Below are 24618 nucleotides of genomic sequence, written 5' to 3'. Positions count from 1 at the left end.
AGGCTGATAGACCTGAATTCCTTACATTTCTTTGCATTATTTTTCTTGGGATAGTGGTGGTGGTGGTGGTGGTGGTGGTGGTGGCAGTAGTAGTAGTAGTAGTAGCAGTAGTAGCAGCAGCAGTCCATTGGTGTTTTTTCTTGCGATTGCTATAATGTCTACTCGTAGTTCCTAATTCTCTAGTTTTCGTTGCTTAAATTTAGCCAAGAGTTTTTGTCAATGTTTCATTTAGAAACATGAATTATTTCAAGGATCTTGTTTATACATTGTAGAATAAAGCCGTTTTAATTTTAGATTGCATAGCTCTTTGCTGACTGTACAGGAAAATTTGTAAGACCAGTTAAAATACAAACATTCAAGCTTTCTGGTCCCAAAGAAAAGTCTGGAGAGGCTAGGTCCGGTTACCTGGGAGCCTGAGATTCTTTGGAATTATATCAGCTGATCACTGAAGAAACAGGCTACGAGCTTCATCGTTGGATGTGTGGCTTGTATTCCCAACTTGCTGGAAATTGCCCGGCGTCAATTCGATATCTTGAGCTTGTACCTCTAATTTCGTGAATATGCGATAATAAACCTCACTGATCACCAGGCAGCGGAATTTCGGTTCTGATTCTGAACGGTAGGTGTACGTCAGTTGCAGGAAGGTCATTGAACTCATTTCTACGTCCCTCTGGATGCCAAGGGAGTTGATGTCTTTTCGCTTTGTAGCGACCGAAAATTCGCTGTCTGCTGATATGTCTCATCGAAGAAAATGGGTCCAATGATTCTTAAGGTAGATACTGCACACCGGATCTTAACATTTTCAGAATGTAATAGACCTTGGAGATTTTCGTCAGCGCAGAATGTTCTGTTCTGAGCATTCATGTAGCCTTTCAGGTGAAACCATGCCTCATTAGAAAACCATAGTGAAAAAAGATATCTCTGCACTTGACATAGAAGCTTGAAACCATTGTCAATATTGCATTCACTATTGCTTCCTTCAATTTTTGCTCCGTTTGTACTCTGTACGTTCGTATGCCCGCTTTCTTTGCTGCCCTTTGACACTTGCAATTTGATCATTCTGTCTCCTGGCTTAATCACCTTTACTGTTTCTGTGATGGATTAAACGTATTCGAACTTTACATATACAATGTCGAGGAGGCAATGCCAGCCTATGTTTATCACAATCGCTAAGGACAGATGTGGTTGTTTTCCAGTTTTCTTACCTGCGTAAATTATCAGCCATGGGCTCATATACAGTGACTGCATAAAGTGTTCGTACATCTACAAAACGTGAGTAAAACTAGTTTCTAAGGACAAATGGGACGTCTGAAATGTTTACAAATAACAATATTGTGACTGAAAATTCTTAATATATTTTATTGAGTGTAGCAAAAAAGTAAAACATCTAATAATTTATATAATATATTTAACAAAAATTAAATCACTCCTATTTTCATACACTCAAGAAGTTATCGTACACCTGCTATCAGCAATTCTTTATAAACCAATACTGGATTTCAGTACCTTGTAGGATTGCCCTCTGCCGCAATTATTGCCTCCAGTCTTTGTGGCATTGATTCTGCTAATTTTTCTGTAATTGTGGAATCAATGAAGTCCCATTCTTTTTGAAGAGCTTGCTTAAGACATTCTTTATTTGAGAAATAATACTTTCTTATGTTTTTTTTTCTAGAATAGGCCAAAGATGTTCGATGACGATAGTGTCAGGTGGCTGAGGGGTTGTGTGAAGTTGTTTTGGAGTATTGTAGAGCAGCCACAATCGAGTGTTTCCCGCAGTATGTTTGGAGTCATTATCTTGCTGGAAAACAAAAGTACTTTGAAGATCCAACTTTTCAGCACTAGCATGGAGATTCTGCTTTAAAATGTTCACATATCTTTTGCGGTCCATCACGCTATCAATAAAATGCAGTCTACCCACGGCCGAGGCACTCATACACCCGCTTCCGTGTTTTACTGCAGGCACAAGGTGTTGAGGATCCATCTCTGTATTCTTTTGTCGCCACACCAGACTTCTCCCATCCGAACCATAAATATTAAATTTGCTTTCGTCCGAAATAATTACTCTTTTTCCAATACTCCATCCCTTTATCTCGGTATTCTTTCGCGAAATTTAATAATTTATGCGATTTTTCTTACTCACTCAACACTTTTTCCGGGCTATGCGACCATGATAACCATGGCTGTGCTGGCTGCAACTTTCATACCTCGTCTTTCCAAATCTGCGACAACCTTTACTGCACTAATCTTTGGATCCTTTTAATTCCCCTAATAATCACGCGCTAATCATGTTCAGTTAGAACTTCAGATCGTCCAGTTCTTGGCTTGTCTTTCACAGTATTTGATCTGCAGAACCTATCATAAATTGACTGAATGTTAGACCGATGTCTTCCTACAAGTTCTGATATTTCACGTAACGATTTGCACTGGTTATGCAGTTTAATAATAACTTTTCTTGTCTCCTCACTTGTTTTTTTTTTTACGGTTGCTGCCCATTTTGACGTTTCAGCTCTTCATTCACTGCTGACGGAGTTCTCTCCCTGTCACTGCTGCATACAAAGAGGCACACAAACGAGTACTGGCAACACTACCCCCCCCCCCCAACTCTTCTTTTAGTATGATTACTTCAGGTGTACGATCACTTGTTGTGCCGACTTATGTATCATTATTGAGCTTTATTTAATTTTCCAAATATTGCATTACTTTTGTTGTTTTTATAGATAGCACATCTGTGAGCGTCAAAACTCACTATTCATAATTAGTGCATTATTGTACTCTCGGATCCTGCGATTCTCCTTAAAGTGTATTATAATCTGAATTTTCTAAGAGTACGAACACTTTTTGCATTCACTGTATGTATTAATTCTCCCAGAGCTACCGTACTACGATAATGAAATTCGTTATAATAAAATTTATTGATATAGTAAAGGTTTATATGGATGAGCCTGCAAGTGCGTATAGTAGCAGATAAAGTATTACTTCGCTGTGGAACCATGCAATCAGGTAATCACATGTATGGTTTGAAAATGAAGTACAGTAGTTCCTACTTTGATTCCTGCGAGGAGAGCGGAAATTTATTTCAGTTAAGAGTAATATTGAATAGATTTTTTTCTCATGTCCTACTTTACATTAAACTACTCGTATGAAATTGTCATGCTGATAACATGATCAAGGGATTAAGTTACAGTTGTTTTAAGTGTCTAGTTTTGTTGTTCCATCCTTCGAAAACCTGGGTGGAACAGTTAAGGTCACAGACGTACTGAAGAATTGGAAATGAATTTAATCAAGATTTCACATATTCTCTCGCTTTCATAGTTTTATTTCTAATTCTATTTGGTAGCCTATAATGCTTTTCACGCGACTTAGTTCATACGTCTCATTCTCTTCGTGGCTACAATATTGTGTCTGGGCGCATGTAATATTTAACTTATAACTCACAGTGGCAAGTCGCATGAAAGGAGTTGAGGAGGTAACTTTCAAAACGTGTTTTGTCACAGTAATGTTATTTTTCAGAGTAGGCAAAAAACGTATATTCCCATTGTTTTGCAAGCTACATTCATAAAAATTACTAAACCATCTTATGAAGACACTTATAAAATGTTTAACATCAAGTTTAAACATATTTTTCAAATCAAAACTTGTAAATTTTGATTTAGAATTTTAAGAAAAAAAAAACGTGTTTTGAATGAACTGAATGGACAAAACATGGTTAGAATGAAGAGGTTTTGGACAAACCGTGGTTTGAATGAAAGAGACTGGGCAAAATGTGCTTTTTCAAACACAAATTTGTTTAATATTGAAATTTTAAATGACATCTTCATGAAAAATTATAAACTTGAAACGATATTAAGTTTTTAAGTGAAAAGCAGTCTTCATGGGAAGATGTTACAAAATAAATTTGACTTAAATATGCAATTCACATCTTTCATCTACGGATCTTAGTTACTGAGAGAAAAAAAATTACAAACGGAAACCTTACGATTATTTTCCATTGGTATAAAAGTAACAAACATAAAAAAAGTTACTCACCACCTGGGTTTTTCTTTTTACTTAAATCAACAGGCTTAAGTATACGTTTTTTTACTGAGTAAGTCTGCATCAAGTTGTCGATAATGTTATCCCGTCTTGTTTTATTAGGCTTTTTTTTTTTATAATACTGTTCACTGAAATGTGTAGGTTTAAATTTAATACAAGAAAAGCTTTTCGTATTGTGTGTACATGGATTAAAAACTAGAGCTATGCTGAAACTACCTTAATATTTTTTTTTTGGACTTTGAAGAACTTTGGCTCTTTCTTTTCATACTCCTACTGCTACTTTCACCAACATTCACACTACCGTCTGCTTCTTCCACTTTGACACAAAATCATAATACAACACAATGGTCAATAGACAATTTATTAATCAATAGAATTTAACTTGTTGAATAACACTTCTCCATTGCGGAGCTAACCTCAATCACATACTGATAACCAAGGCCCGGACCTTGGAGACTTGTGTTGCTGCACGTACGTAAGTAACCGACTTCAATGTCAACATAAACTCATTCCAACCCCGCTTCCGTAAAGGAGGTACTGTCAGATCCGCTTGAAAAGTGACATCAGTCTAGAACAACATATATTTTATTAATAACCTTGGGAAATACATTGAATTTAATGGTGTGCTCTGTACATTTTATTGCAGTGTATGACTATGTACATTCGAAGGTTTTCGAATTGAAAACTTTTTCGATTGTCAGTTAGAACCGATTTTAAGCGCGAAAAACTTCTTTCCACGTCACAAAACGTGACTGGTGCAAACTTAAAATACTGAATGTCTTCACTGTCACTGTTATGTGTTTGATTTTCAGTACTTGCTAGCTGATCACGTATTTGGCAAAGATCAGAATATCCAACATTTTTGTCAATAATTGTTTTCAGTTTTTGTGTCACTGCTTGGGCGGGCCCCTCTCTGACTTGATCTAGGGCTGTGGACAAGTCTTGTACTACTTTAAGAGACTTAGATATTTCCATGGCACTTGTTTCCAACAGCTTAATATATTTTGACAAATCCTTGAACTTCTGTTCAATATACATAATGTGGTCTCTTAGCTGTTCCGACACTAACTCTTTAGCTATGGCAATTGAAGAACAATCCTCACTATTGAGCACTGCTAACACGTCTACTATTTTTTCGTAGTATTTTGCAAAGTAGCTTGCAGCATCCAACCTAACCTAGTATCCCAACGTGTTATGATTGGCTTTGGAGGTAAGAGAATTTCTGGCGCTATATTTTTAAATACTTGTGACCTAGTAGTGCCTTTAATTTTTTTTTTTTTTTTTTTTTTTTTTTTTTTTTTTTTTTTTTTCATATTTGATATGAACCGGTCCACATCTGGATAGGAACTACTCACAGTCTCGGCTACTCTGTGAAGACAATGAGCAAGACAAGTCATGTGACAGATGTTAGGGTAGCTTAATTTTATTTGTCTGCCTGCTTTCATCATGTAAGCAGTGCCATCGGTAACTAGCAGGAGGATATTTTCACGTTGAACTCCGTCTGGCCATAAAAGAGACATTGAGTTTTCAAATAGTGTTACAATGGGTGCATGATTCACTTTATCAAGTACCTCTGTGGTTAACAAAAACTTTTCACCAGGTCCATCAGGACTCAATGTTCCGACAACGACATGTGCTACAAATGGCCCTGTTTCATCAGTCGTTTCGTCCACAGAAACCCAAATCTTATTATTTCCTACCGCTTTCCTTATTTGATTAAAACATTTGCATAACAATCTGGCAGACAGTTTTTGCGAAGAGTTGATTCGGAAGGAAGTTGTTTTTCTGTATATTTTTCTATGAAGTTCTTAAAAAAAACATTATCTACTTTATGGAATGGAATGTTGGCCCCCACCATCATCTCACAGACGTCCCGAAAAAAATGTAGACTTCCGACTTGAGAGAGAAGTAGATGGTACTTTGTTTACTTCTTGCTCCAATAAAGCTACACTTGCCTTATGTTTTTTTTGTGTTGCAATGTCTTTCAATGAATGCTCGTTTCCAGCCTCTAGTTTGTGTACGGCACAATCTACAAATTATAAATTCTCCATTCGAAGAAAATATTTCACCTCCTCCAAATTCCTCCACGAAACAATTCACCTACAATTCAAAGTAGTATTGTTAAACTTTTATAACACCACTTCTAATAACACGTATGTTGTGAGTTCTCAAAACGTCCCCTTACCTGCACTTCTTTGAATGTAATTGGCTTCGCCAAGACTCGGTTACCTCGTCCGTATGCTATACTTGCATGTGCCCGCTTTGTTATTAGTTGTGACTGTCACTGTGCACTTGCAACGCAAACTACCAGCACAAACCCCCCGTCCTATCTGAAGCTGTAGTCGCGCGGAGAACACAGACGTACCGAACATCCGTGGCCTGCTGATAACACTGATCATGCCACTTGACTGTATACTCATTTGTTTGTAAAAAGAAGCGCACTCATTGGTCAGGTGGACAAAACTCTATTTGGTCTAAAAACAGAGTGAGGACAAAACCTTTTTTGCTTGAAACCCTGATTTTGTTTAGTGTTTTTAAATGGGATAAGATGTTTTTTGTTGAGTAAGTAATATTGAACAAGATGTAAATGATGACAAGGAAACAATTGGTACCCTTATCTCAAATTAAAAAAAAAATGTATGACAAAATACGTTTTGAAAGTTACCTCCTCAATTATATACTGAATAATATATCACTAAAAGAGCCCGAATTTGAGTACTAACAGATGTTCTTTGGTGAAGATGTTGGGCTTTACAATCTCATGTTGGGATAATTTTTTTCTAAAACTGGGCTTCCATTTTTAATTCCATAATTGCCCAACCATCATCATCACGTCATGGTTCACTCTGGAGCTATGGAGTAGCTTGTGCCCTCGCTTGTAATATGAGATTTGTGATGGCCAAAGCGGCTATGTAGACGTACAGAGGTTTTTTTTTTCCAGTACTTCGACGGTTTCATCCTGTCACAAGACTGACAGTGCAATTGTCTTGAAACTGGATATTACTACATGTGATTTTTCTTTGTTGCAGCACAAGTCCGAGCCAACTGCAAGAAGTGACATTGGATCCGAATGCCAGTGCAATTGGAACCATCCCATGTAAGTACGACTGCGTATTATGTAACTATGTTTCATCTTGGCAACATGCGAAGTGACTCGGTCAAGCAATATGATTCATTAATCACTCTTGAGTGCATGAGATCTCCTTTGCTTTTATTGACTATAATTCCATTCAAATGTTACTGTACAGTCTATCTAAAATCTAAATAATGCTACAAAGACTTCATTCCATTTTATGGATGACATTCGGTAGTATTAAATAATATAGCTTATGATGTATTACATTATTATAATATGTACCACATATGTTTCAGTGCCATATTCAGGAAGTTCAAACCCCCCCCCCCCCTATAGAGTAATCATTTAAGTCAGTTTTCCGGACTCTAAACAGATCTGTCTAAACGATGTTCATAAAATTGCATTTTTTGAAATGTCATTATATTGTTATAGAGTTCATCATGCCCACAAACAGTAAGTCTCTCAATAGAGTTGTTTATAAATTATAGGCCTATTTATTCTGAATTATTAACAGATATAAATAATGTAATTCGACTCTCAGACATTGAACTTCAATACTTTTATTGCAGCTATTTGTATGGAAATAAGCGTGTTAAAAAAATTCCGATTTTTCAGTCATACTGTTCATAACATTACGAACTGGACGTTTGCCCTGAGAAGTGGCGATAGTTTTGCTGATGTTGCGCCGTTCACTCTGAAAATACATGCACGGGAGTGTCCATATGAAATCGGACGTTAAATTAGGAAAATTTACCTAACGATTTTTACTTTTCATTATATGTTTATGCAATAAAGTTAGAGTAGAGAGAGACAGATGTTTTTGCGAAATATGACATCCCGTCCACACCTGTGGAGTAACGGTCAGCGCGTCTGGCCGCGAAACCAGGTGGCCCGGGTTCGAATCCCGGTCGGGGCAAGTTACCTGGTTGAGGTTTTTTCCGGGGGTTTCCCTGAACCGAATACGAGCAAATGCTGGGTAACTTTCGGTGCTGGACCCCGGACTCATTTCACCGGCATTATCACCTTCATTTCATCCAGACGCTAAATAACCTAGATACAGCGTCGTAAACTAACCCAATAAAATAAAATAAAAATAAATATGACATCCCTTACAAAAATTAGCAAAATTTACCGTATATGAAGAAAATTACGTTCTTTATGCGGCCACAGGTGCATAATTTTTTAAAATCGAAATATCAACTATACCTTATTTTAAAGCTCGTATCTTCCCGACCATATTGATTTGTAAAACATATTCATTGTTTTGTAATAATTAGGACATAGTCGATTTATTTAGTATTTGACTTATTTCCCTACAAATAAATTGAGAGCTGAAAATATGGCAATATTGCAACGTTTTAAGACAACTTAATGCAGCTTTCAGATTTTTGTTTCAAGGCATACAAGCATAGAAATAAAATATTTCGTACCCGGTAATTAAGTTCCTTATATTGTATCTGTCTTGACCGCCATCAGCAAGGCTATGCAGGTCGGCAAAGCTAATATTACGAATACCCTCTGCAGTCAAGTCTCGGTTTGCTATTAATTATTTGTGACTTTACTGAAGAACTCGTGTCTTTTAATTTACACAAATTTGTGTTTTATTTTAAAGGACGTGCGTTTGGTTGAGTCTTGCTTCTGACTCGGAAACAAAGTAAATATTTTGAGCAACGATTACTTTTAAATTCTTTCTCAATATTTCTCTCGCTTTGAACTCCATCTAACGCAAAAAACAAAAGTTTGCCGCTTACAAACTTTTGAAGGTGTAAATTTCTGCTTTGAAGAGATCACTAGGATGTTAGTACTTCTCCCCCTTTTTAAAACAGATTTTGATTTCGAATTTTTCTATGTTTCCCTTAGACATTGACCTATCAGTCAAAAAATTTACGTCGCGGTTGTTGATTATAGGATCTGTGACATGTTCATACCCTCTAATGTGCCTTTCTGCTAGCAGTGGATGAAAATTCTGGCTTACGTGATGCTTACAGGAGTGAAGCGTGCAAGCACTATTACCCGACACGGGACTTGGGCCTAGCTAATATATAATTTACCCAAATTATTATTATTTTTTTACAGGGCCACTTCTTTATGAAACGTCGAAATTTAAATTGATACAGTTTCTTCAGAGATAGAAGAATCAGTTGATATTTTTATGTTTACCGTGAGGAAGTCTATCAGGTATATATGTATACACACACACACACTTATGCCCTGTTAAACATTAATATAAAATATGGTGCATGTATAGTTATGAAAATCGCACTCTCAGCTATGATATGAACTTTTGTTGGAATATCTTATAAAAAATAGTTTTAAATTTATTCCCTTCGAAACTGGTGTTTTTTTTACGGGCATACGATAAATTTAACGCATTAAAACAAGAAACCTAATGTACTTAAAACTTCACACAGTAAAGCATCTCATAATCCTCTATACATATATATATTTTTTTTCCGAGGAATTGCACATTTGTGAGGTTTTTTATATCCGATTTCACATGGAATGTCCCGTGCAGGATGAGATGTGACTCTGTTAGAAAGTCGAAGTGTAGATTCCGTAAGCTAAGCGTGATACACAGTCTGTGCATGTTACTCATTAATCTTCAGAACGATGACTGGAGACATCAACAGTATGAATTCGTCTCACTGGAGAACAATATTTTCTAACATGGGAACTCGACATTTTCTGTTCACTGTGGATAGCATGCGTGGAGAATTAGACGTAATACAGAACTTTATAAACTGCATAGTAATCTAAGTATTTCAGGAGGGCTCAGAAGTTCTGGATATAAGTAATAATACGTAATATAGTAATAATAATAATAATAATAATATTTTTGTTGCTAGACTAAAGATAATATTGTTTTTATATATAAAAATCACTCTAGCACCCCCAGAAAGAGTACATACTCTTGTTCAGGGGGCATTCCACAAAATTTTAGAACAAGGATTTAATTAATTAACAAAAATAAAAAGTAGAAAGAGAAAAGGACAAACACAGGTATTACAGTAATTGAAACCTTATATTGCCTCCCTAAACAATAATTTTAATTGAGTTTTTGCAATAAAAACATTAGCAAAGTGAATGTTTGGTAACTTAACTGTTATCTTTTTATAGAGTCTTGGACCGGAGTTGCTACTGCAATTATAAGCTACAGTTGTACATTTAGATTCTGTCAAACATATGTTGTCCGATCTTTTAGTTTTATATTTACTGTATGTGTATACAAATTAAATACAGAGTGTCCCAAATTGATGTATACACATTTTAAAACACTATTTCACAGTAACGAGATGAGACAGAAATACGATATTTGCGGTTTTGTATTCCTTAAGCCCGTACATGTTCAAAATGGCCCCCTTTCGCCACAGTATACTCCCAACAACGACGTACAACAGAGCAACGTACCAACTAGATTGTTACTAATGAAATATCATTGCAGGCATGTTCAATCTGAACTCTGTTCCTCCAGTGTTTGTGGTTTTGTGGCGTACACAGTGTCCTTTAGAGATCTCCATAGGTAGAAGTCTGGAGGGATTAAATCCGGAGATCGATGCGGGAACTCCGCAGTACTTCCTCTTCGTCTTATCCATCTCCGATTCAGTGTGCGATCGAGAAAATTCCTCACATTGGCATGAAAGTGAGCTGGAGCCCCGTCTTGTTGAAAATAAAACCCATTTTCATTCTCTAAGGGGTCATTAAGACGTGGAATCGTGGTTTCTTACATTTTCAGGTATTTCTGTGACAGTCCCTTCGAAGAATTACAGCCCAATTATTCCTCTGCAGACTGACCACACCGTACTGTTACTCCTGGAAGATTGATGGCCTTTTCTTGAAAGACGTCTAGTTTTCGTTAGTCCAGTACACATAATTGTACCATTATGTTTAAATGTGGCTTCATCTGATCAAACAATTAAGTCTTGAAAAATCTTCCCTTTCATCACACATGTTCAAGAACCACTCACAAAATCTCAGTCCCCTATCTGGGTCGTCCTCATTTAGTGCGTGGACAAGTCTCGGAATGTAAGGCTTCCATTTTTGAGCTTGCAAAATTCGATGAACACTCGATTTGCTGATACCAGTCTCACGAGAACATTGCCGCATTGACTTCTTTGGAGATTGTGCAAAAGCCTGCATGACTGCATTAACACTCGTTATCGGTGGAACTTGTCTCGGATTCTTGTGATAGTTACCCTTGTTGGTGGTTATGTTCCAAATTCAACCCTCCAACGTCGTTGAACCTCAACAACATTCTCCACTTTTCAATAACATTTCAGTATCCACTTATGTTCATCAAACGATAATTGCACCGCCATGTTTCTTTATAAACAGTTGAACATGTTTCCCTGCTTTCCACCGCCTTCTGAATCATAAACCGCAAAAATCGTATTTCTATCTCATTTGTTTGCTGTGAAATAGTATTTCAAAGAGTGTGTACATCAATTTGGGACACTCCGTATATTACGGTTTTTATGTACGAAATTCAAAGACATTGTTATAAATTTTGATGGATATTAAATACTTTAAATTCAGAATATAATAGTTCTGAGGGCTAATCAAAGGTTTATTAAGACATATTTTTATTATTATTTTTAGCAATATTATTGCCATGAGGGAGGTACTAAAAGCACAACTTCACCCTATAATACTATAATTATTGTATTATAGCTTGTACTAATGCCAGGTAAACCATTCGTAAAGTATAAATAGTCAAGTAATTTCGTAAGTTAGGTAGGTAACAAAATAATGAATAATTTTTTTTAAATCTATTGCAAAGAAAAAGAACATGTTTATCCCAACTTAAGTGCTGATCGATTATTATTCCGAGATACTTAACTTGAGATTCAGTAAGTATTTAAGGTAACATGTTTAATTAAAGATATGAAATATGAAAAGCCTGAAATCCTATGACGGCCTTCTACAGGAGTGTAGGGTGAGCTGAAAGTCTACTACACTTGGGGAGCCAGTCCAAAAGAGCTTACACTATACTTACAAACTAAACACATAAACAAACTATATAAGTTAAACACGAAAAACTATACAGAATAAACACATAAATTATACAAACATCCACAAAAAAAACTATACAAACTGAACACACAAATCATAGTCTGAACACATAACTATCCACACTAAACACACAACAAATTTTACAATTATAGTGTCTTAACTCACACACAAACTAAACACATAAAAACCTATACAAATTGAACACATGAATTATAGTCAACACAGAAAAGATATACAACTGCACACATAAATTATACAGTCTAAACACACAAACTATCTAATCTAAACACACAAAAACCATACAATTAAACACAAAAATTAAACTAACTAAATACATGAACTATACCAACTAAACATGGACTCAATTTATCGAAACTAATACAAAAATAACTATGTATAAACAATACAAAACTATACACAGTCTAGATAGTGATCGTAATTTCTTCCAGTCTTTTCCATGCCTGCCTGTCCCTCGCTGTTCTCGTCCACTGCGCTCCAGTCTGTCTCCAGAAAGCGTCCGGCCATCTACTCCTTGGACGTCTTCTGCTTCTTTTACCAATGCGTGGGTCCCACATGGTCGAGGCATACGTTCACCTGCTTCAGTCCATCCTATTCACGTGTCCGCGACGTTAAAAGTATATATTAAGGAAAATCAGGTGCCACATTAGTCGGTATTGAAATGATATACTCACAAATTGAGGTTCAGAAACTATTTTATTATCCAATATCAAATTTGAATATTGCACTACTCTTTACAAGTGCCTTATCTTTTATGCCTAAGTCAGACCTGCAGAACTGTAGCTCCTCAGAGCGACTCTTTACTCCCCTTTCTTACCCCACCCACCTTTTCTACCAGTGCGGTCATGACATTTTAGTTACGCTCGGCTGCGTCAATTCATTCTCGCGGCGGCAGGTATACAATACGCTATCAAGAATTATAGATGAACAGGTAATAAAATCCTTAGGAACATACCTTTAGAAAGTAAGAGAAAAATGAATGAGGTAAATAAATAAATTAAAATATATGTAAAATAAATTTTAACCAATTACTTTATTTGAAGAATTTATTATGATTTTTCGTGGATTAATAAAATTTTAATTCCTGTTTTTACAAAACTTGTATTACTGGCCTTAACTGGTTTTACTAGTAATAGGACGATAAATAAATTGTACCTTGATAAATGAGTGATAGCTATATGACCGGATGTCAATGATGTCATTTAACATTGCAACGCACTCCAGCCAAATAAGTAAATAAATAAATAATTAAGTAAGTAAATAAGTAGGCCTAAATAAGTAAGTAAGTAAATAAGTAAAGAAACAAACAAATAATACGCGTACTGCAGTTTAAAGAGAATTGGAACATGGCAAAATCTAAACCCGTGAATTAACACTACTCCCAAAGGAAATGGGAATATGATTATTTTGTTGTTGAAGACGAAAGAATTACTTGTTTACTGTGTCCCATCCAATTTATTTCTACTCGTCATTTCAATATTAAACCACATTTCAACAAAGTCCATATTAAGAATTACGAAATGCACAAACTTTCGGGTAAATTCATTATTAAAAACTGTATATTGTTTATTTATTTACATGTACTGTAAAATTAAGGATGTCACTCGTTGTGTTCATTTTGAATTGAAATTAATAATGACTTTCAAGGTTCATTACTTAAATGATATAAATTTCTGTTTCCGTAGGTGATGATAGGAGAAAAGTTTTCGAAAATCAAACAGGTTGTAAACCTTGAAGCGAGATAACGCATTATAAAAACAATGAATTTATTACAATCCTGTTTGAAAATTACATGCCGCCACTGACGGCCAGAGAATGTAAATAAGTCGATCATCCCCAATAGAAGTGGAGTGAGGCTGACGTCATATTTCCCCTACTTACGAGTTCTGCAGGTCTGGCCTAATTTAACAACCCATAGAGAAAATCGTATTCATCACAAAATATTCGGACAAAGATTTAATTTACAGTACACATCTAAAATATCGAGTTAAAAGACGTGTGGTAAATTGCTGTTGAATTAAATGAATGTGATCCTGTGATCAATAAATACAGAGACACGCATGTAGACATTTTTACGACGTATTTAGAGAATTGAAAACTTGTATTTGCGTTGAAATGTTAATATTTTTATAATGTAAGATAATTTATCCCTCATAAATTTCAGAACGTCTCTAATCCTATAAAACTGAGTACGTACCGAGTGTTTCCCGGCAGTGGAAGTCTACATGCACGTTGTGATGAACGTATTATTACAACGTTCACAATGTGGTGAATGAAATTAAGGAAGTAATGGAACTCTGCTTATCTCCCTGCTTCGTTGTACTGCACAAGGATACTATAACTTTTTTTGCTTATTTTCTTATTCGAAGTATAAAGAAGAAAGAGTCTATGGTAATGCTGAAGTCAATTTCGAGTGTTTGGCGAAAATATGCGTTTTCGGAAAGTAGTTTTGGCTATATCTCTCTGAAAAGTGATTTCTCCGAAATATGGAACGATCTTTTTTCCACTGCTTATTTTGTATTTACGGGTCAGTTTGCACGATGATGCACAAGAAAGATTTAATTTTTAGTAATAATTAAATGGATCTAAGGCAGTGGTCGGCAAAGATTACGTCATACAAAATCCGATCTCTTCATCGACGAAAATTTCATTTTTATGCATGACAACACACATTACTGTGATAATGGGAAAAATTAAAGTGCAAGTTAAAAATACGATATTTTAAAAATATCAAGTACTTAGTACCCCCCCCCCCCCCACACGCAATAGGATTTTATATACCAGGGCATTCGAAAAGTAATGACAACATAATTACTGTTTCACACTAAATTTATTTAGGTTACTTTTGTCATTACGTACTTCATATAGTCCCTTACCATTAAACAATTCGTTGCTAAATTTGGGAATGGCGGACTCCGTCTGCAGCATCATTTCTGAATGTCTCTCTCACTGACTGACCTAAAGCTCTTTGGTTGTCAGCTCTTGTTTGAAAGTGAGTGCCTCGCTTCCACCCATCTTGCAATAGTTAATTGTGATAGGACTTCTCTCCCATAAGATTCTTTTAATACCCTAAAGCATAGCCTAGAGTTGCATTTTTTCATCTTGCAACTTGGATTTTTATGCAGCTCCTCCTGAATATTTGTTAGGACCGTATTATATGCTACAAATCAGAAACAGTCCCTGTTTTCACAAAATATGGTTACTTATAGACTTTTAATATTCCACATTTATGCAACAATCGCTCCTCTATTACGTACTAAAAGATTCCGATGCTCATCGCTAAGAGCGCTGATTTATTTATCGACTGCCCTAGTACCTTGGTGCAATAATACAGCAGGTCCAAAATACGAATATTCATATTTTAAACCATTCCTGCTAGCGGTATGGGAACAAAGATTTTCAAGATTCTCGATGTGTAGAATGCAATGAACACGAAAAAAAAATGCGTATTTCATAATTGTTTTTATAAAATTTTCATATTTCGTAACAATATTAATATTATTTCATATTTTGTGCGATCCCTCCCCGTTAATATTCCCGTAACTTCCACTGAACCGGATTTTACAGGTGCATATTATAGGGAGACAATAGGGATTTTTTCAGGAAACACATGGAGAGTCCAAGCAACTCATTCCATCGATATTTCGGGATTACCATGGACAAGCGAAATCTTTTAATTTTCCTTTAGAGATATTGACCTCGTAGCTTCTATGAATTCCAGAAGCCAAAACAAAATAAGGGGTTCGAGTCCACCTTGGCTCATTTTTTCGAATCCAGTTAAAGTCTTTTCAGTGTTGCATTGTCTATTTATATACACGTAGATTAATGTTTTAACGGGTTTCTAATATACATTTTGCTGTATAGCCTACTTAATTTCTCCTCTTTTTGAAATTTTATGAGGTTTTCATTCAACAAAACAATATTAATTGGCAAATGTATTTTATTGTAAGTGTTGTTGAGTCCAGTCGATGTAAGACTTATTTTTCTTCAGTTTAAAAAAATTGTTACCTAATTATTGCATTCAAGTAGGGATTTGATGATGCTGAATAACTTTAATTATTCATATTTATTGTATTTTATTTGTTAACATATTAAAATATCTAGATAAAACTATTAATCTCTAAATGCTTGAATTGTAAATAATGACGTACAGTTTGTTATTATTTACAATGTTTTAGGAGCGAAGATACTCGTATTTTGACATTGAAATATTTATTTCTTATTTCATATAAATTAATGTAATATTTTGGTAAAATGTTCTTTATACTGTGTCTGTCTCTAGTCGTAATTAACTTTTAAGCCTTATGGCATTTTAATAGTTTCCATAACATCGTAACAACATTCTAAAATTGAAGCATTATTTTGCGCTCGTACTTCAGCTATTAAAATATGACATAATATGCTTTAACAAATGGAAATTTCTCCATTTTAGTTGTGCGCCAACAGACCCTTTTACTTTCTGCGTTTCAGTTATTGTATGACATATTATGTAAATTGAGAGTCGCAATTGCGGACACTGATATTCTGTTACAAATAGGATTCACTCCTCCTGGCTTGTTGCATTAGTGACTCGTATGTTTGTAGCAGACGCCGACTGACTGTTCACTTTTGTTCTTACTCTTGATATTTCTCAACAAAACATCATATCACCTCACCATAGATATGACATAGCAGTTTTACATTACTCCAGTAAAGGATTCTGAAGTGGTAACATTGGAATAGTCTAGCAAGTGTCAGAAATTTGACTGTTGTAGTTAACATTCTTTCCTCTTTTTAACTATGAGAAGAATGTAAACCGTCGTATTTTTTTTTTTAATACTCAGAAGACAAGCTATTCCTGGCGGCTTGTTCTTGAGAGCGGAGAAGTTGGGATAATCCATGTTATCGCTGCTGTTTGTTTTGTAAGAGCGACGTCAAGAGTATAAAATTGCATTGTATTTTGATTCCTTAGCTCTCATAATATTCATTATTATGTTTATTTACTGAAGACACTTTCCTCACACGACTGTGTTTTTTCTGTGCTAAAAATAAACGTTCTGTGTGAATTAGTGAGCAGATACACATTGTACTTTCTGTAGTAAAAGAACGACCTAGGGCCAGTATTATAAACGTCAACCGTTCGTCAATTTAATTATTACCGAGAGCTTAACCCTTCAGTGTGTATTATATATAAATATTTCGCTAAGTTAACTGGACATTGTTATAGTTGGTAATGCGAACAGATAGTGTTTTGTTAACAAAATGTCGGAAATAAAAAGAAGCGCTAATTTCTCAGAAGCCAAAAATATAATATGTCGTCGTTGTTTCTGCAATAACTCCTATGTGCAAAATATAAAAATTTTCAGTAGTTAGAGAAAACACATTTATTCATTCTTATGGCAACCGTACATAGAGGACTGTAAATTCTTACATTTTCGAAACAAAGAAATATAATTACATAAGGAGATTGCTGTATCACTATGTAAGTTATTTAATAGAACAAAAGTCTGAAAATCGGTAGATATGTCACATAGGAGTTATTGCAGTAACAACGACGATATAATATATATAATAAAATTATACATTTTTCAAATTTTAATTTATTAAGCAATCTTTCTTACAGTGTTGATTTCACAAAGTCTTATTATTGTACCGATAGTGCCAGAAATGTTTACACTTATTAAGGATTTTTTTTTATAGCTTATTTATTTTCTTTTATAAATTTTACAACTATAATAGCAAGTTCCGACGAAGTTGACAAAGAGTTAGATGTTAATAGCATGTGGGAAAATATCCGAGACAATATCAAAATTGCAGCTGAACAGAGCATAGGTTATTATGAAACTAAGAAAAAGAAACCGTGGTTTGATGAAGATTGTTGCATGGTAGTAGAAAGAAGGAAACAGGCAAAATTGAAATTCTTACAGGATCCAGTTGAGGAGAAGAGAGATAATTATTTCAATGAAAGACGGGAAGCAAGTCGTACACTTAGGATTAAAAAGAGAGGTTACTTGAAGGAAAAACTGAATGAGGTAGAAACAAATAGTAAGAATAAAAACATTCGAGATTTATATAAGGGTATAAAGGAATTTAAGAACGGATATCAACCAAGGGTAAACGTGATCAAGGATGAGAATGGTGACTTGCTTGCAGACTCTCCATCAATCCTAAACAGATGGAAAAACTATTTTGCGCAACTACTAAATGTACATAGGCCAAATAGAAATGATCGGGATGAAATTGAAATACAAACTGCTGAGCCATTTATACCCGAACCCACGCTTTCAGAAGTCGAAATTGCGATAGAAAATCTGAAAAAGTACAAGTCTCCAGGTATCGATCAAATTCCAGCAGAATTAATACAAGAGGGTGGGAGTGCATTATATAGAGAAATTTATAAACTTGTACTTGCTATTTGGGAAAAGGAAATTGTACCAGAACAATGGAAGGAGTCCATAATTGTACCTATTTTTAAAAAGGGGGACAAAACCAACTGTGGTAACTTTCGAGGAATATCACTTTTGTTGACGTCGTACAAAATTTTGTCCAATATTCTTTTGAGAAGATTAACTCCGTACGTAGATGAAATTATTGGGGATCATCAGTGCGGTTTTAGGCGTAATAGATCGACTATTGATCAGATTTTTTGTATTCGACAGATAATGGAGAAAAAATGGGAGTATAAGGGTACAGTACATCAGTTATTCATAGATTTAAAAAAGGCTTATGACTCGGTTAAGAGGGAAGTATTATATGATATTCTTATTGAATTTGGTATTCCAAAGAAACTAGTTCGATTAATTAAAATGTGTCTCAGTGAAACATACAGCAGAGTCCCTATAGATCAGTTTCTATCTGATGCTTTTCCAATTCACTGCGGGCTAAAGCAGGGAGATGCACTATCACCTTTACTTTTTAACTTCGCTCTAGAATATGCCATTAGGAAAGTTCAGGATAACAGAGAGGGTTTGGAATTGAACGGGTTACATCAGCTGCTTGTCTATGCGGATGACGTGAATATGTTAGGAGAAAATACACAAAAGATTAGGGAAAACACGGAAATTTTACTTGAAGCAAGTAGAGCAATCGGTTTGGAAGTAAATCCCGAAAAGACAAAGTATATGATTATGTCTCGTGACCAGAATATTGTACGAAATGGAAATATAAAAATTGGAGATTTATCGTTCGAAGAGGTGGAAAAATTCAAATATCTTGGAGCAACAGTAACAAATATAAATGACACTCGGGAGGAAATTAAACGCAGAATAAATATGGGAAATGCGTGTTATTATTCGGTTGAGAAGCTCTTATCATCCAGTCTGCTGTCCAAAAATCTGAAAGTTAGAATTTATAAAACAGTTATATTACCGGTTCTTCTGTATGGTTGTGAAACTTGGACTCTCACTCTGAGAGAGGAACATAGGTTCAGGGTGTTTGAGAATAAGGTGCTAAGGAAAATATTTGGGGCTAAGCGGGATGAAGTTACAGGAGAATGGAGAAAGTTACACAACACAGAACTGCACGCATTGTATTCTTCACCTGACATAATTAGGAACATAAAATCGAGACGTTTGAGATGGGCTGGGCATGTAGCACGTATGGGCGAATCCAGAAATGCATATAGAGTGTTAGTTGGGAGACCGGAGGGAAAAAGACCTTTAGGGAGGCCGAGACGTAGATGGGAGGATAATATTAAAATGGATTTGAGGGAGGTGGGGTATGATGATAGAGACTGGATTAATCTTGCACAGGATAGGGACCGCTGGCGGGCTTATGTGAGGGCGGCAATGAACCTTCGGGTTCCTTAAAAGCCATTTGTAAGTAAGTAAGTAATAATAGCATAATTACGAGGCGCACTGTAACGGTTAAGGCGTAACATTGTAAGCCGGAAGGTCGCGGGTTCGAATTCCGAGAGGTCGTAGATTTTTTCATTGATCTTATTCTTCCGGCTGCACGATGGTCCTGAGGTCTACTGATCCTCTAACACAGTGGTCGTCAGCACTCGCTGAAATGTGCAAAGAGTAAGCGGTGCCGTCCCGTGTGCACTGTCGTGCAGCAGGAAGAGGTAGAGAGCATACCCGCTAGCAGCTACGAGTGCACCATGGTGCACTGTGTTCTCCGCGGGTAAAAGATGCTAGCCTCAGGGTGCTCTGTGCTGACGACTCCTGCTCTAACATAAATGAGTACCAGGGGCATTTCCTTGGAGGTAAAGGCGTAGAACTGACATCCTACTGTCATTAATGCCTATTTCTGTAAAGTTGGGAGCCTTAACCTCTCTCTACCCTCTGGGCCGATTTAGCCTGTCATGGGGTTGACTTTGCCTTTACTTTTTAATAGCATAATTACACTAACAATACAATTATGATGGCGAAATGAGTCCGAGGTCCAACGCCGAAAGTTACCCAGCAATTCTAATTCAATTATTTGAGGGGAAAACTCGGAAAAAGCCTCAACCAGGTAACTTGTCCCAACCAAGATTTAAACCGGGCCCCCTCATTTCACTGTCAGACATGCTAGCCATTACTCCACAGCGATGGACTTCTATCCGTCTACTTCTATAATCGAAATTTAGTATCGTGCTGACTTCACGTCAAGGGCGTATTGCAAACGCCTAATTCTAAAATAATACAATAATTTAAAATTACATCTTGGAATGTTGTACAAGAATGAAAACATATCTTATTGACAAATACATGATTACTGTTCTTTGGCATCTGGGTACTTGATGGAACAATCACCACCACCACCACCACCACCACCACCACCACCACCACCACCACCACCACCACCAATCTTGACCCGGCGCTCATCATTCACTGTAGTTTAGTGTAGTTAAACGAAGAATTAACGGTATCTGTAGGTTCCATTTACTACCTATGTGTAATCTTTGCTGAGGCCACCCTGAAAGAATCATCTCACAGCAAGGAGTGCACACTCCATAGGTAATAAAGAAGGAAAATAACGGGCACATTTTTTATAGCGTTTTATTTTTAAAACCACCGGATTTCCGCCATGCTGTCTTCTATCGGCATCGACATTACCGTCTCCTGCATCCTCAGTTTTTAAGAATGAGGATCCGACAAAAGACGAACGCTACCCTCAGACGTAAAGATGTTATTCCGACACCGTGAATATCATAGGAAGACAGAGGGGGTGACAGTGTCAATAGACCTAACTCATCATAACTTATACTTACTCATTGGCTTTTAAGGAACCCGGAGGTTCATTGCCGCCCTCACATAAGCCCGCCATTGATCCCTATCCTGAGCAAGATTAATCCAGTCTCTACCATCATATCCCACCTCCCTCAAATCCATTTTAATATTATCTTCCCATCTACGTCTCGGCCTCCCCAAAGGTCTTTTTCCCGCCGGCCTCCCAACTAACACTCTATATGCATTTCTGGATTCGCCCATACGTGCTACATGCCCTGCCCATCTCAAGCGTCTGGATTTAACCCGTCTTAGCCCAAACTCATTACAGATGTACAAATTGTTTGTAAATGACTAAATAATGTTAATTATAACCTATAGAAGTCTTGTTTATTGAGAATTCATGGAAAATCATATTTACAAATGGACTGTAGGGGTGTCACCTGTAGGTGACGTTGGGCAATAAATCTTATTGACACATTTAATGACTGCAATATCATATTTTATTCAGTGGAGAAAATATATATATATGTATATATAATCCAATGCCACCAGGTTGTCTTTTCGACATTTCTGGTCTTCTCTCCTGGCCGTGGCTTAGTTGTAACCCACTTCTGAGGTTGGGGCGCCTGGAAGGCGGAGTTACATTACCCCGATGGGTTACATTCTCCCATCAGTGGAGAATATTTAAAATAGCATATAGGCTATGTAATAATACTGCTGGATGAGACTGAATCGCTGGCTGGATGTCTGTATGGATCTTTCCCGTAGAGACCACAACATACTTGCACGATATTTCGCCGGAATTCACAATATGTCAAGTCTTTTTGTATTGCATCTCTTCTTGATACTAGCCATGCGTTATGACAGGCTGCATCGAGATCAAATGCAAAATTGTGTACTACCATTTCGTTCCATGAAAGCTCACTTTCAAAGAATGAACATTTTCGTCAAATCTATCTACTCCTCCCATCTATTTGATGTACTATTCAATAACCGAAGGGCAATCCACTTGAATTTTGCTTCATTTCCCTGCAATAACACTGACTCGATCTGCTTTCAAAAGTGGAGTTACATTGTGTCAGTTTGAAGCAAGAGTGACAATATTATTATCATGCCATCGAACAACAGTATCATCCTGTGTCACAGCGAAAGATATTGCACCACGATTGCGCTTTTTCATGTGCTTAGCATCATTATTCAACCACACACTTCCCCATGGGTTTTTCTCTAATGATTCCTGTTCCTCCATTTGTGTTCAGTAAGAACTGACAACAACTTGAGACTTGTGAAGAAATTGTCAAAGTAAAAACTAAGATGAAAAAGCTGTTGGTAATCTGCTTTCAAGTTCCAATACAACAGCAGTCACTAACCCATATTCTGCTTGGCCTGTTTAGCTCCTTGGTATGGTTCAAACGCAGCGAGATAGCCAAGACGTGTAGCTGCTGACCATAGTTTATATCCAAAACGCAATGGCTTTCCATGAATATGCTGATTGGCACTATGTCTCCCATAATAGGGAACCATTGTTTCATGAATAGATTTGTCACTCGACCATAACTTTTCAAACTGTTGGCCAAAATTATCATTTAGAATCTCAAAGTATCTTCGGACTTTACCAAATTGATCGTTAGGAGGAAGATTGAAATTGTCCGAAAGATGTAAATATTTATGGATTTCTGTAAACCTACTTCTCCTTATGGTATTTTTATACAAGTTCATTGTGTACATCTGATTTTGTTTCGAAAAACATTCTGATGCTTTGGGGAGACATGTAGCCCGTCAGTAAGAGAATGGCAATGTAAACTTTTTATATCATTTTTTGTCCAATTCAATAGAATGATTTCTTTGGATGGCATACAATTGTGACATTTTACACATGACAGCGAGTATTTCTTCACTGAATATGAGCTCGAAACATTAGACAGGAGTAAGTTTTGATTCATTATAATCTGTAAATGTTTCATCTACGTCGCCTCTTCCAGATTTACAAGTAAAGATTTCTTCATTGTCAGACCACTCTTTATTACGAAAAGAAATATTAGAAGTTTATTATTTTGTTTTTTTTTCCCCTCTGCTGAAGTCTAATACAAGAAACAGATTTTCTTTCATCGCGAGAAATGTTAGAATAACACTGTGTTCTTTCGTAGACCATAATTATTTCTTCCATGTATATTCATATCTGAATTCGGCAGTTTGTTTTTGTCTGTTGAAACTTGAATGTTTATTTCCTCAATATAAGAATTGGACATTCTTATCTCGTCTATTGTTGATGGTCTCGGGTTATTTCCTTCATCATTATCTATTAGTACGTCATTGGCAGAAGTAACGTTGACTTCAAATGTAGATCTGAGTATTCTTCCTTGATGTCACTGGTTGTTTCGTCACCACTTTCCTTATCGATAACTGGTTCATCAGCCTGTGGAAATATGGTAATATCACTTACAGACGATGCTCCAACTGTATCTTCGTCAATCATCTCCAGTATTTCATACACAGTCACAGTATAGAAGAAAAATAAGTAACATAACTATACTAATATGAGATTGGACGTTTAATGTATCTGACCATGTCACCTGGAGGTGACATGTCACTTTTTAGTCCCAATATACACTATATGCACCTTTTCTACTTGTTTATGAAAATTGCATATAAAATATAACTAGTTTAGTAATGTATATATGGAAAAAAAAAATAAAACTACTTAACTTATAGTTCTATTTTCACAAGCCATTACATGAAGTGCGCACAAAGTTGAGATTCTCCTGCATCCAAGCTGATGCTTTCTTCTCTATTGTTGCTGATTTACGAGCTAGTCGCCAAAAATAGTTGAAATTCAGTTACAGATGTCTATTAAGGCATTGTCAACACCGATTTATGTTTAAATATATTTATTGGTAATTTTGGACAGCTTGTTAGGGAGTGTCACCTCTAGGTAACATTGGGACATCACGAGTTAATGTTCCTAATTATGTCAGGTGAAGAATACAATGCGTGCAGCTCTGCGTTGTGTAACTTTCTCCATACTCCTGTAATTTCATCCCTCTTAGCCCCAAATATTTTCCTAAGAACCTTATTCTCAAACACCCTTAATCTCTGTTCCTCTCTCAAAGTGAGAGTCCAAGCTTCACAACCATATAGAACAACTGGTAATATAACTGTTTTATAAATTCTAACTTTCAGATTTTTTGACAGCAGACAAGATGACGAAAGCTTCTCAACCGAATAATAACACGCATTTCCCATATTTATTCTGCGTTTAATATCCTCCTGAGTATCATTTATATTTGTTACTGTTGCTCCAAGATATTTGAATTTTTCCACCTCTTCGAAGGATATATTTCCAATTTT

At 36.1% G+C, this 24618-nt stretch overlaps 1 protein-coding gene across 3 annotated transcripts in view; it reads left to right on the top strand.

Moving 5' to 3' along the window:
* The window catches only part of LOC138694384 (CDK5 regulatory subunit-associated protein 2-like), a 382662-nt gene that overhangs the window by 182497 nt on the left and 175547 nt on the right, over window positions 1-24618 (top strand). For all 3 annotated transcript variants that reach the window (XM_069818071.1, XM_069818072.1, XM_069818070.1), the window contains exon 2: window positions 7062-7129. In XM_069818071.1, the coding sequence (XP_069674172.1) occupies window positions 7062-7129 (68 nt within the window). The remainder of the gene's footprint in view (window positions 1-7061; window positions 7130-24618) is intronic.

Source organism: Periplaneta americana, chromosome 2 (genome assembly GCF_040183065.1).
Source record: "Periplaneta americana isolate PAMFEO1 chromosome 2, P.americana_PAMFEO1_priV1, whole genome shotgun sequence".
In the NCBI taxonomy this organism is placed as follows: Eukaryota; Metazoa; Arthropoda; class Insecta; order Blattodea; family Blattidae; genus Periplaneta; species Periplaneta americana.
The sequence above is the reverse complement of the archived record's forward strand: the minus strand, read 5'-3'. Positions and strand labels throughout refer to the sequence as shown.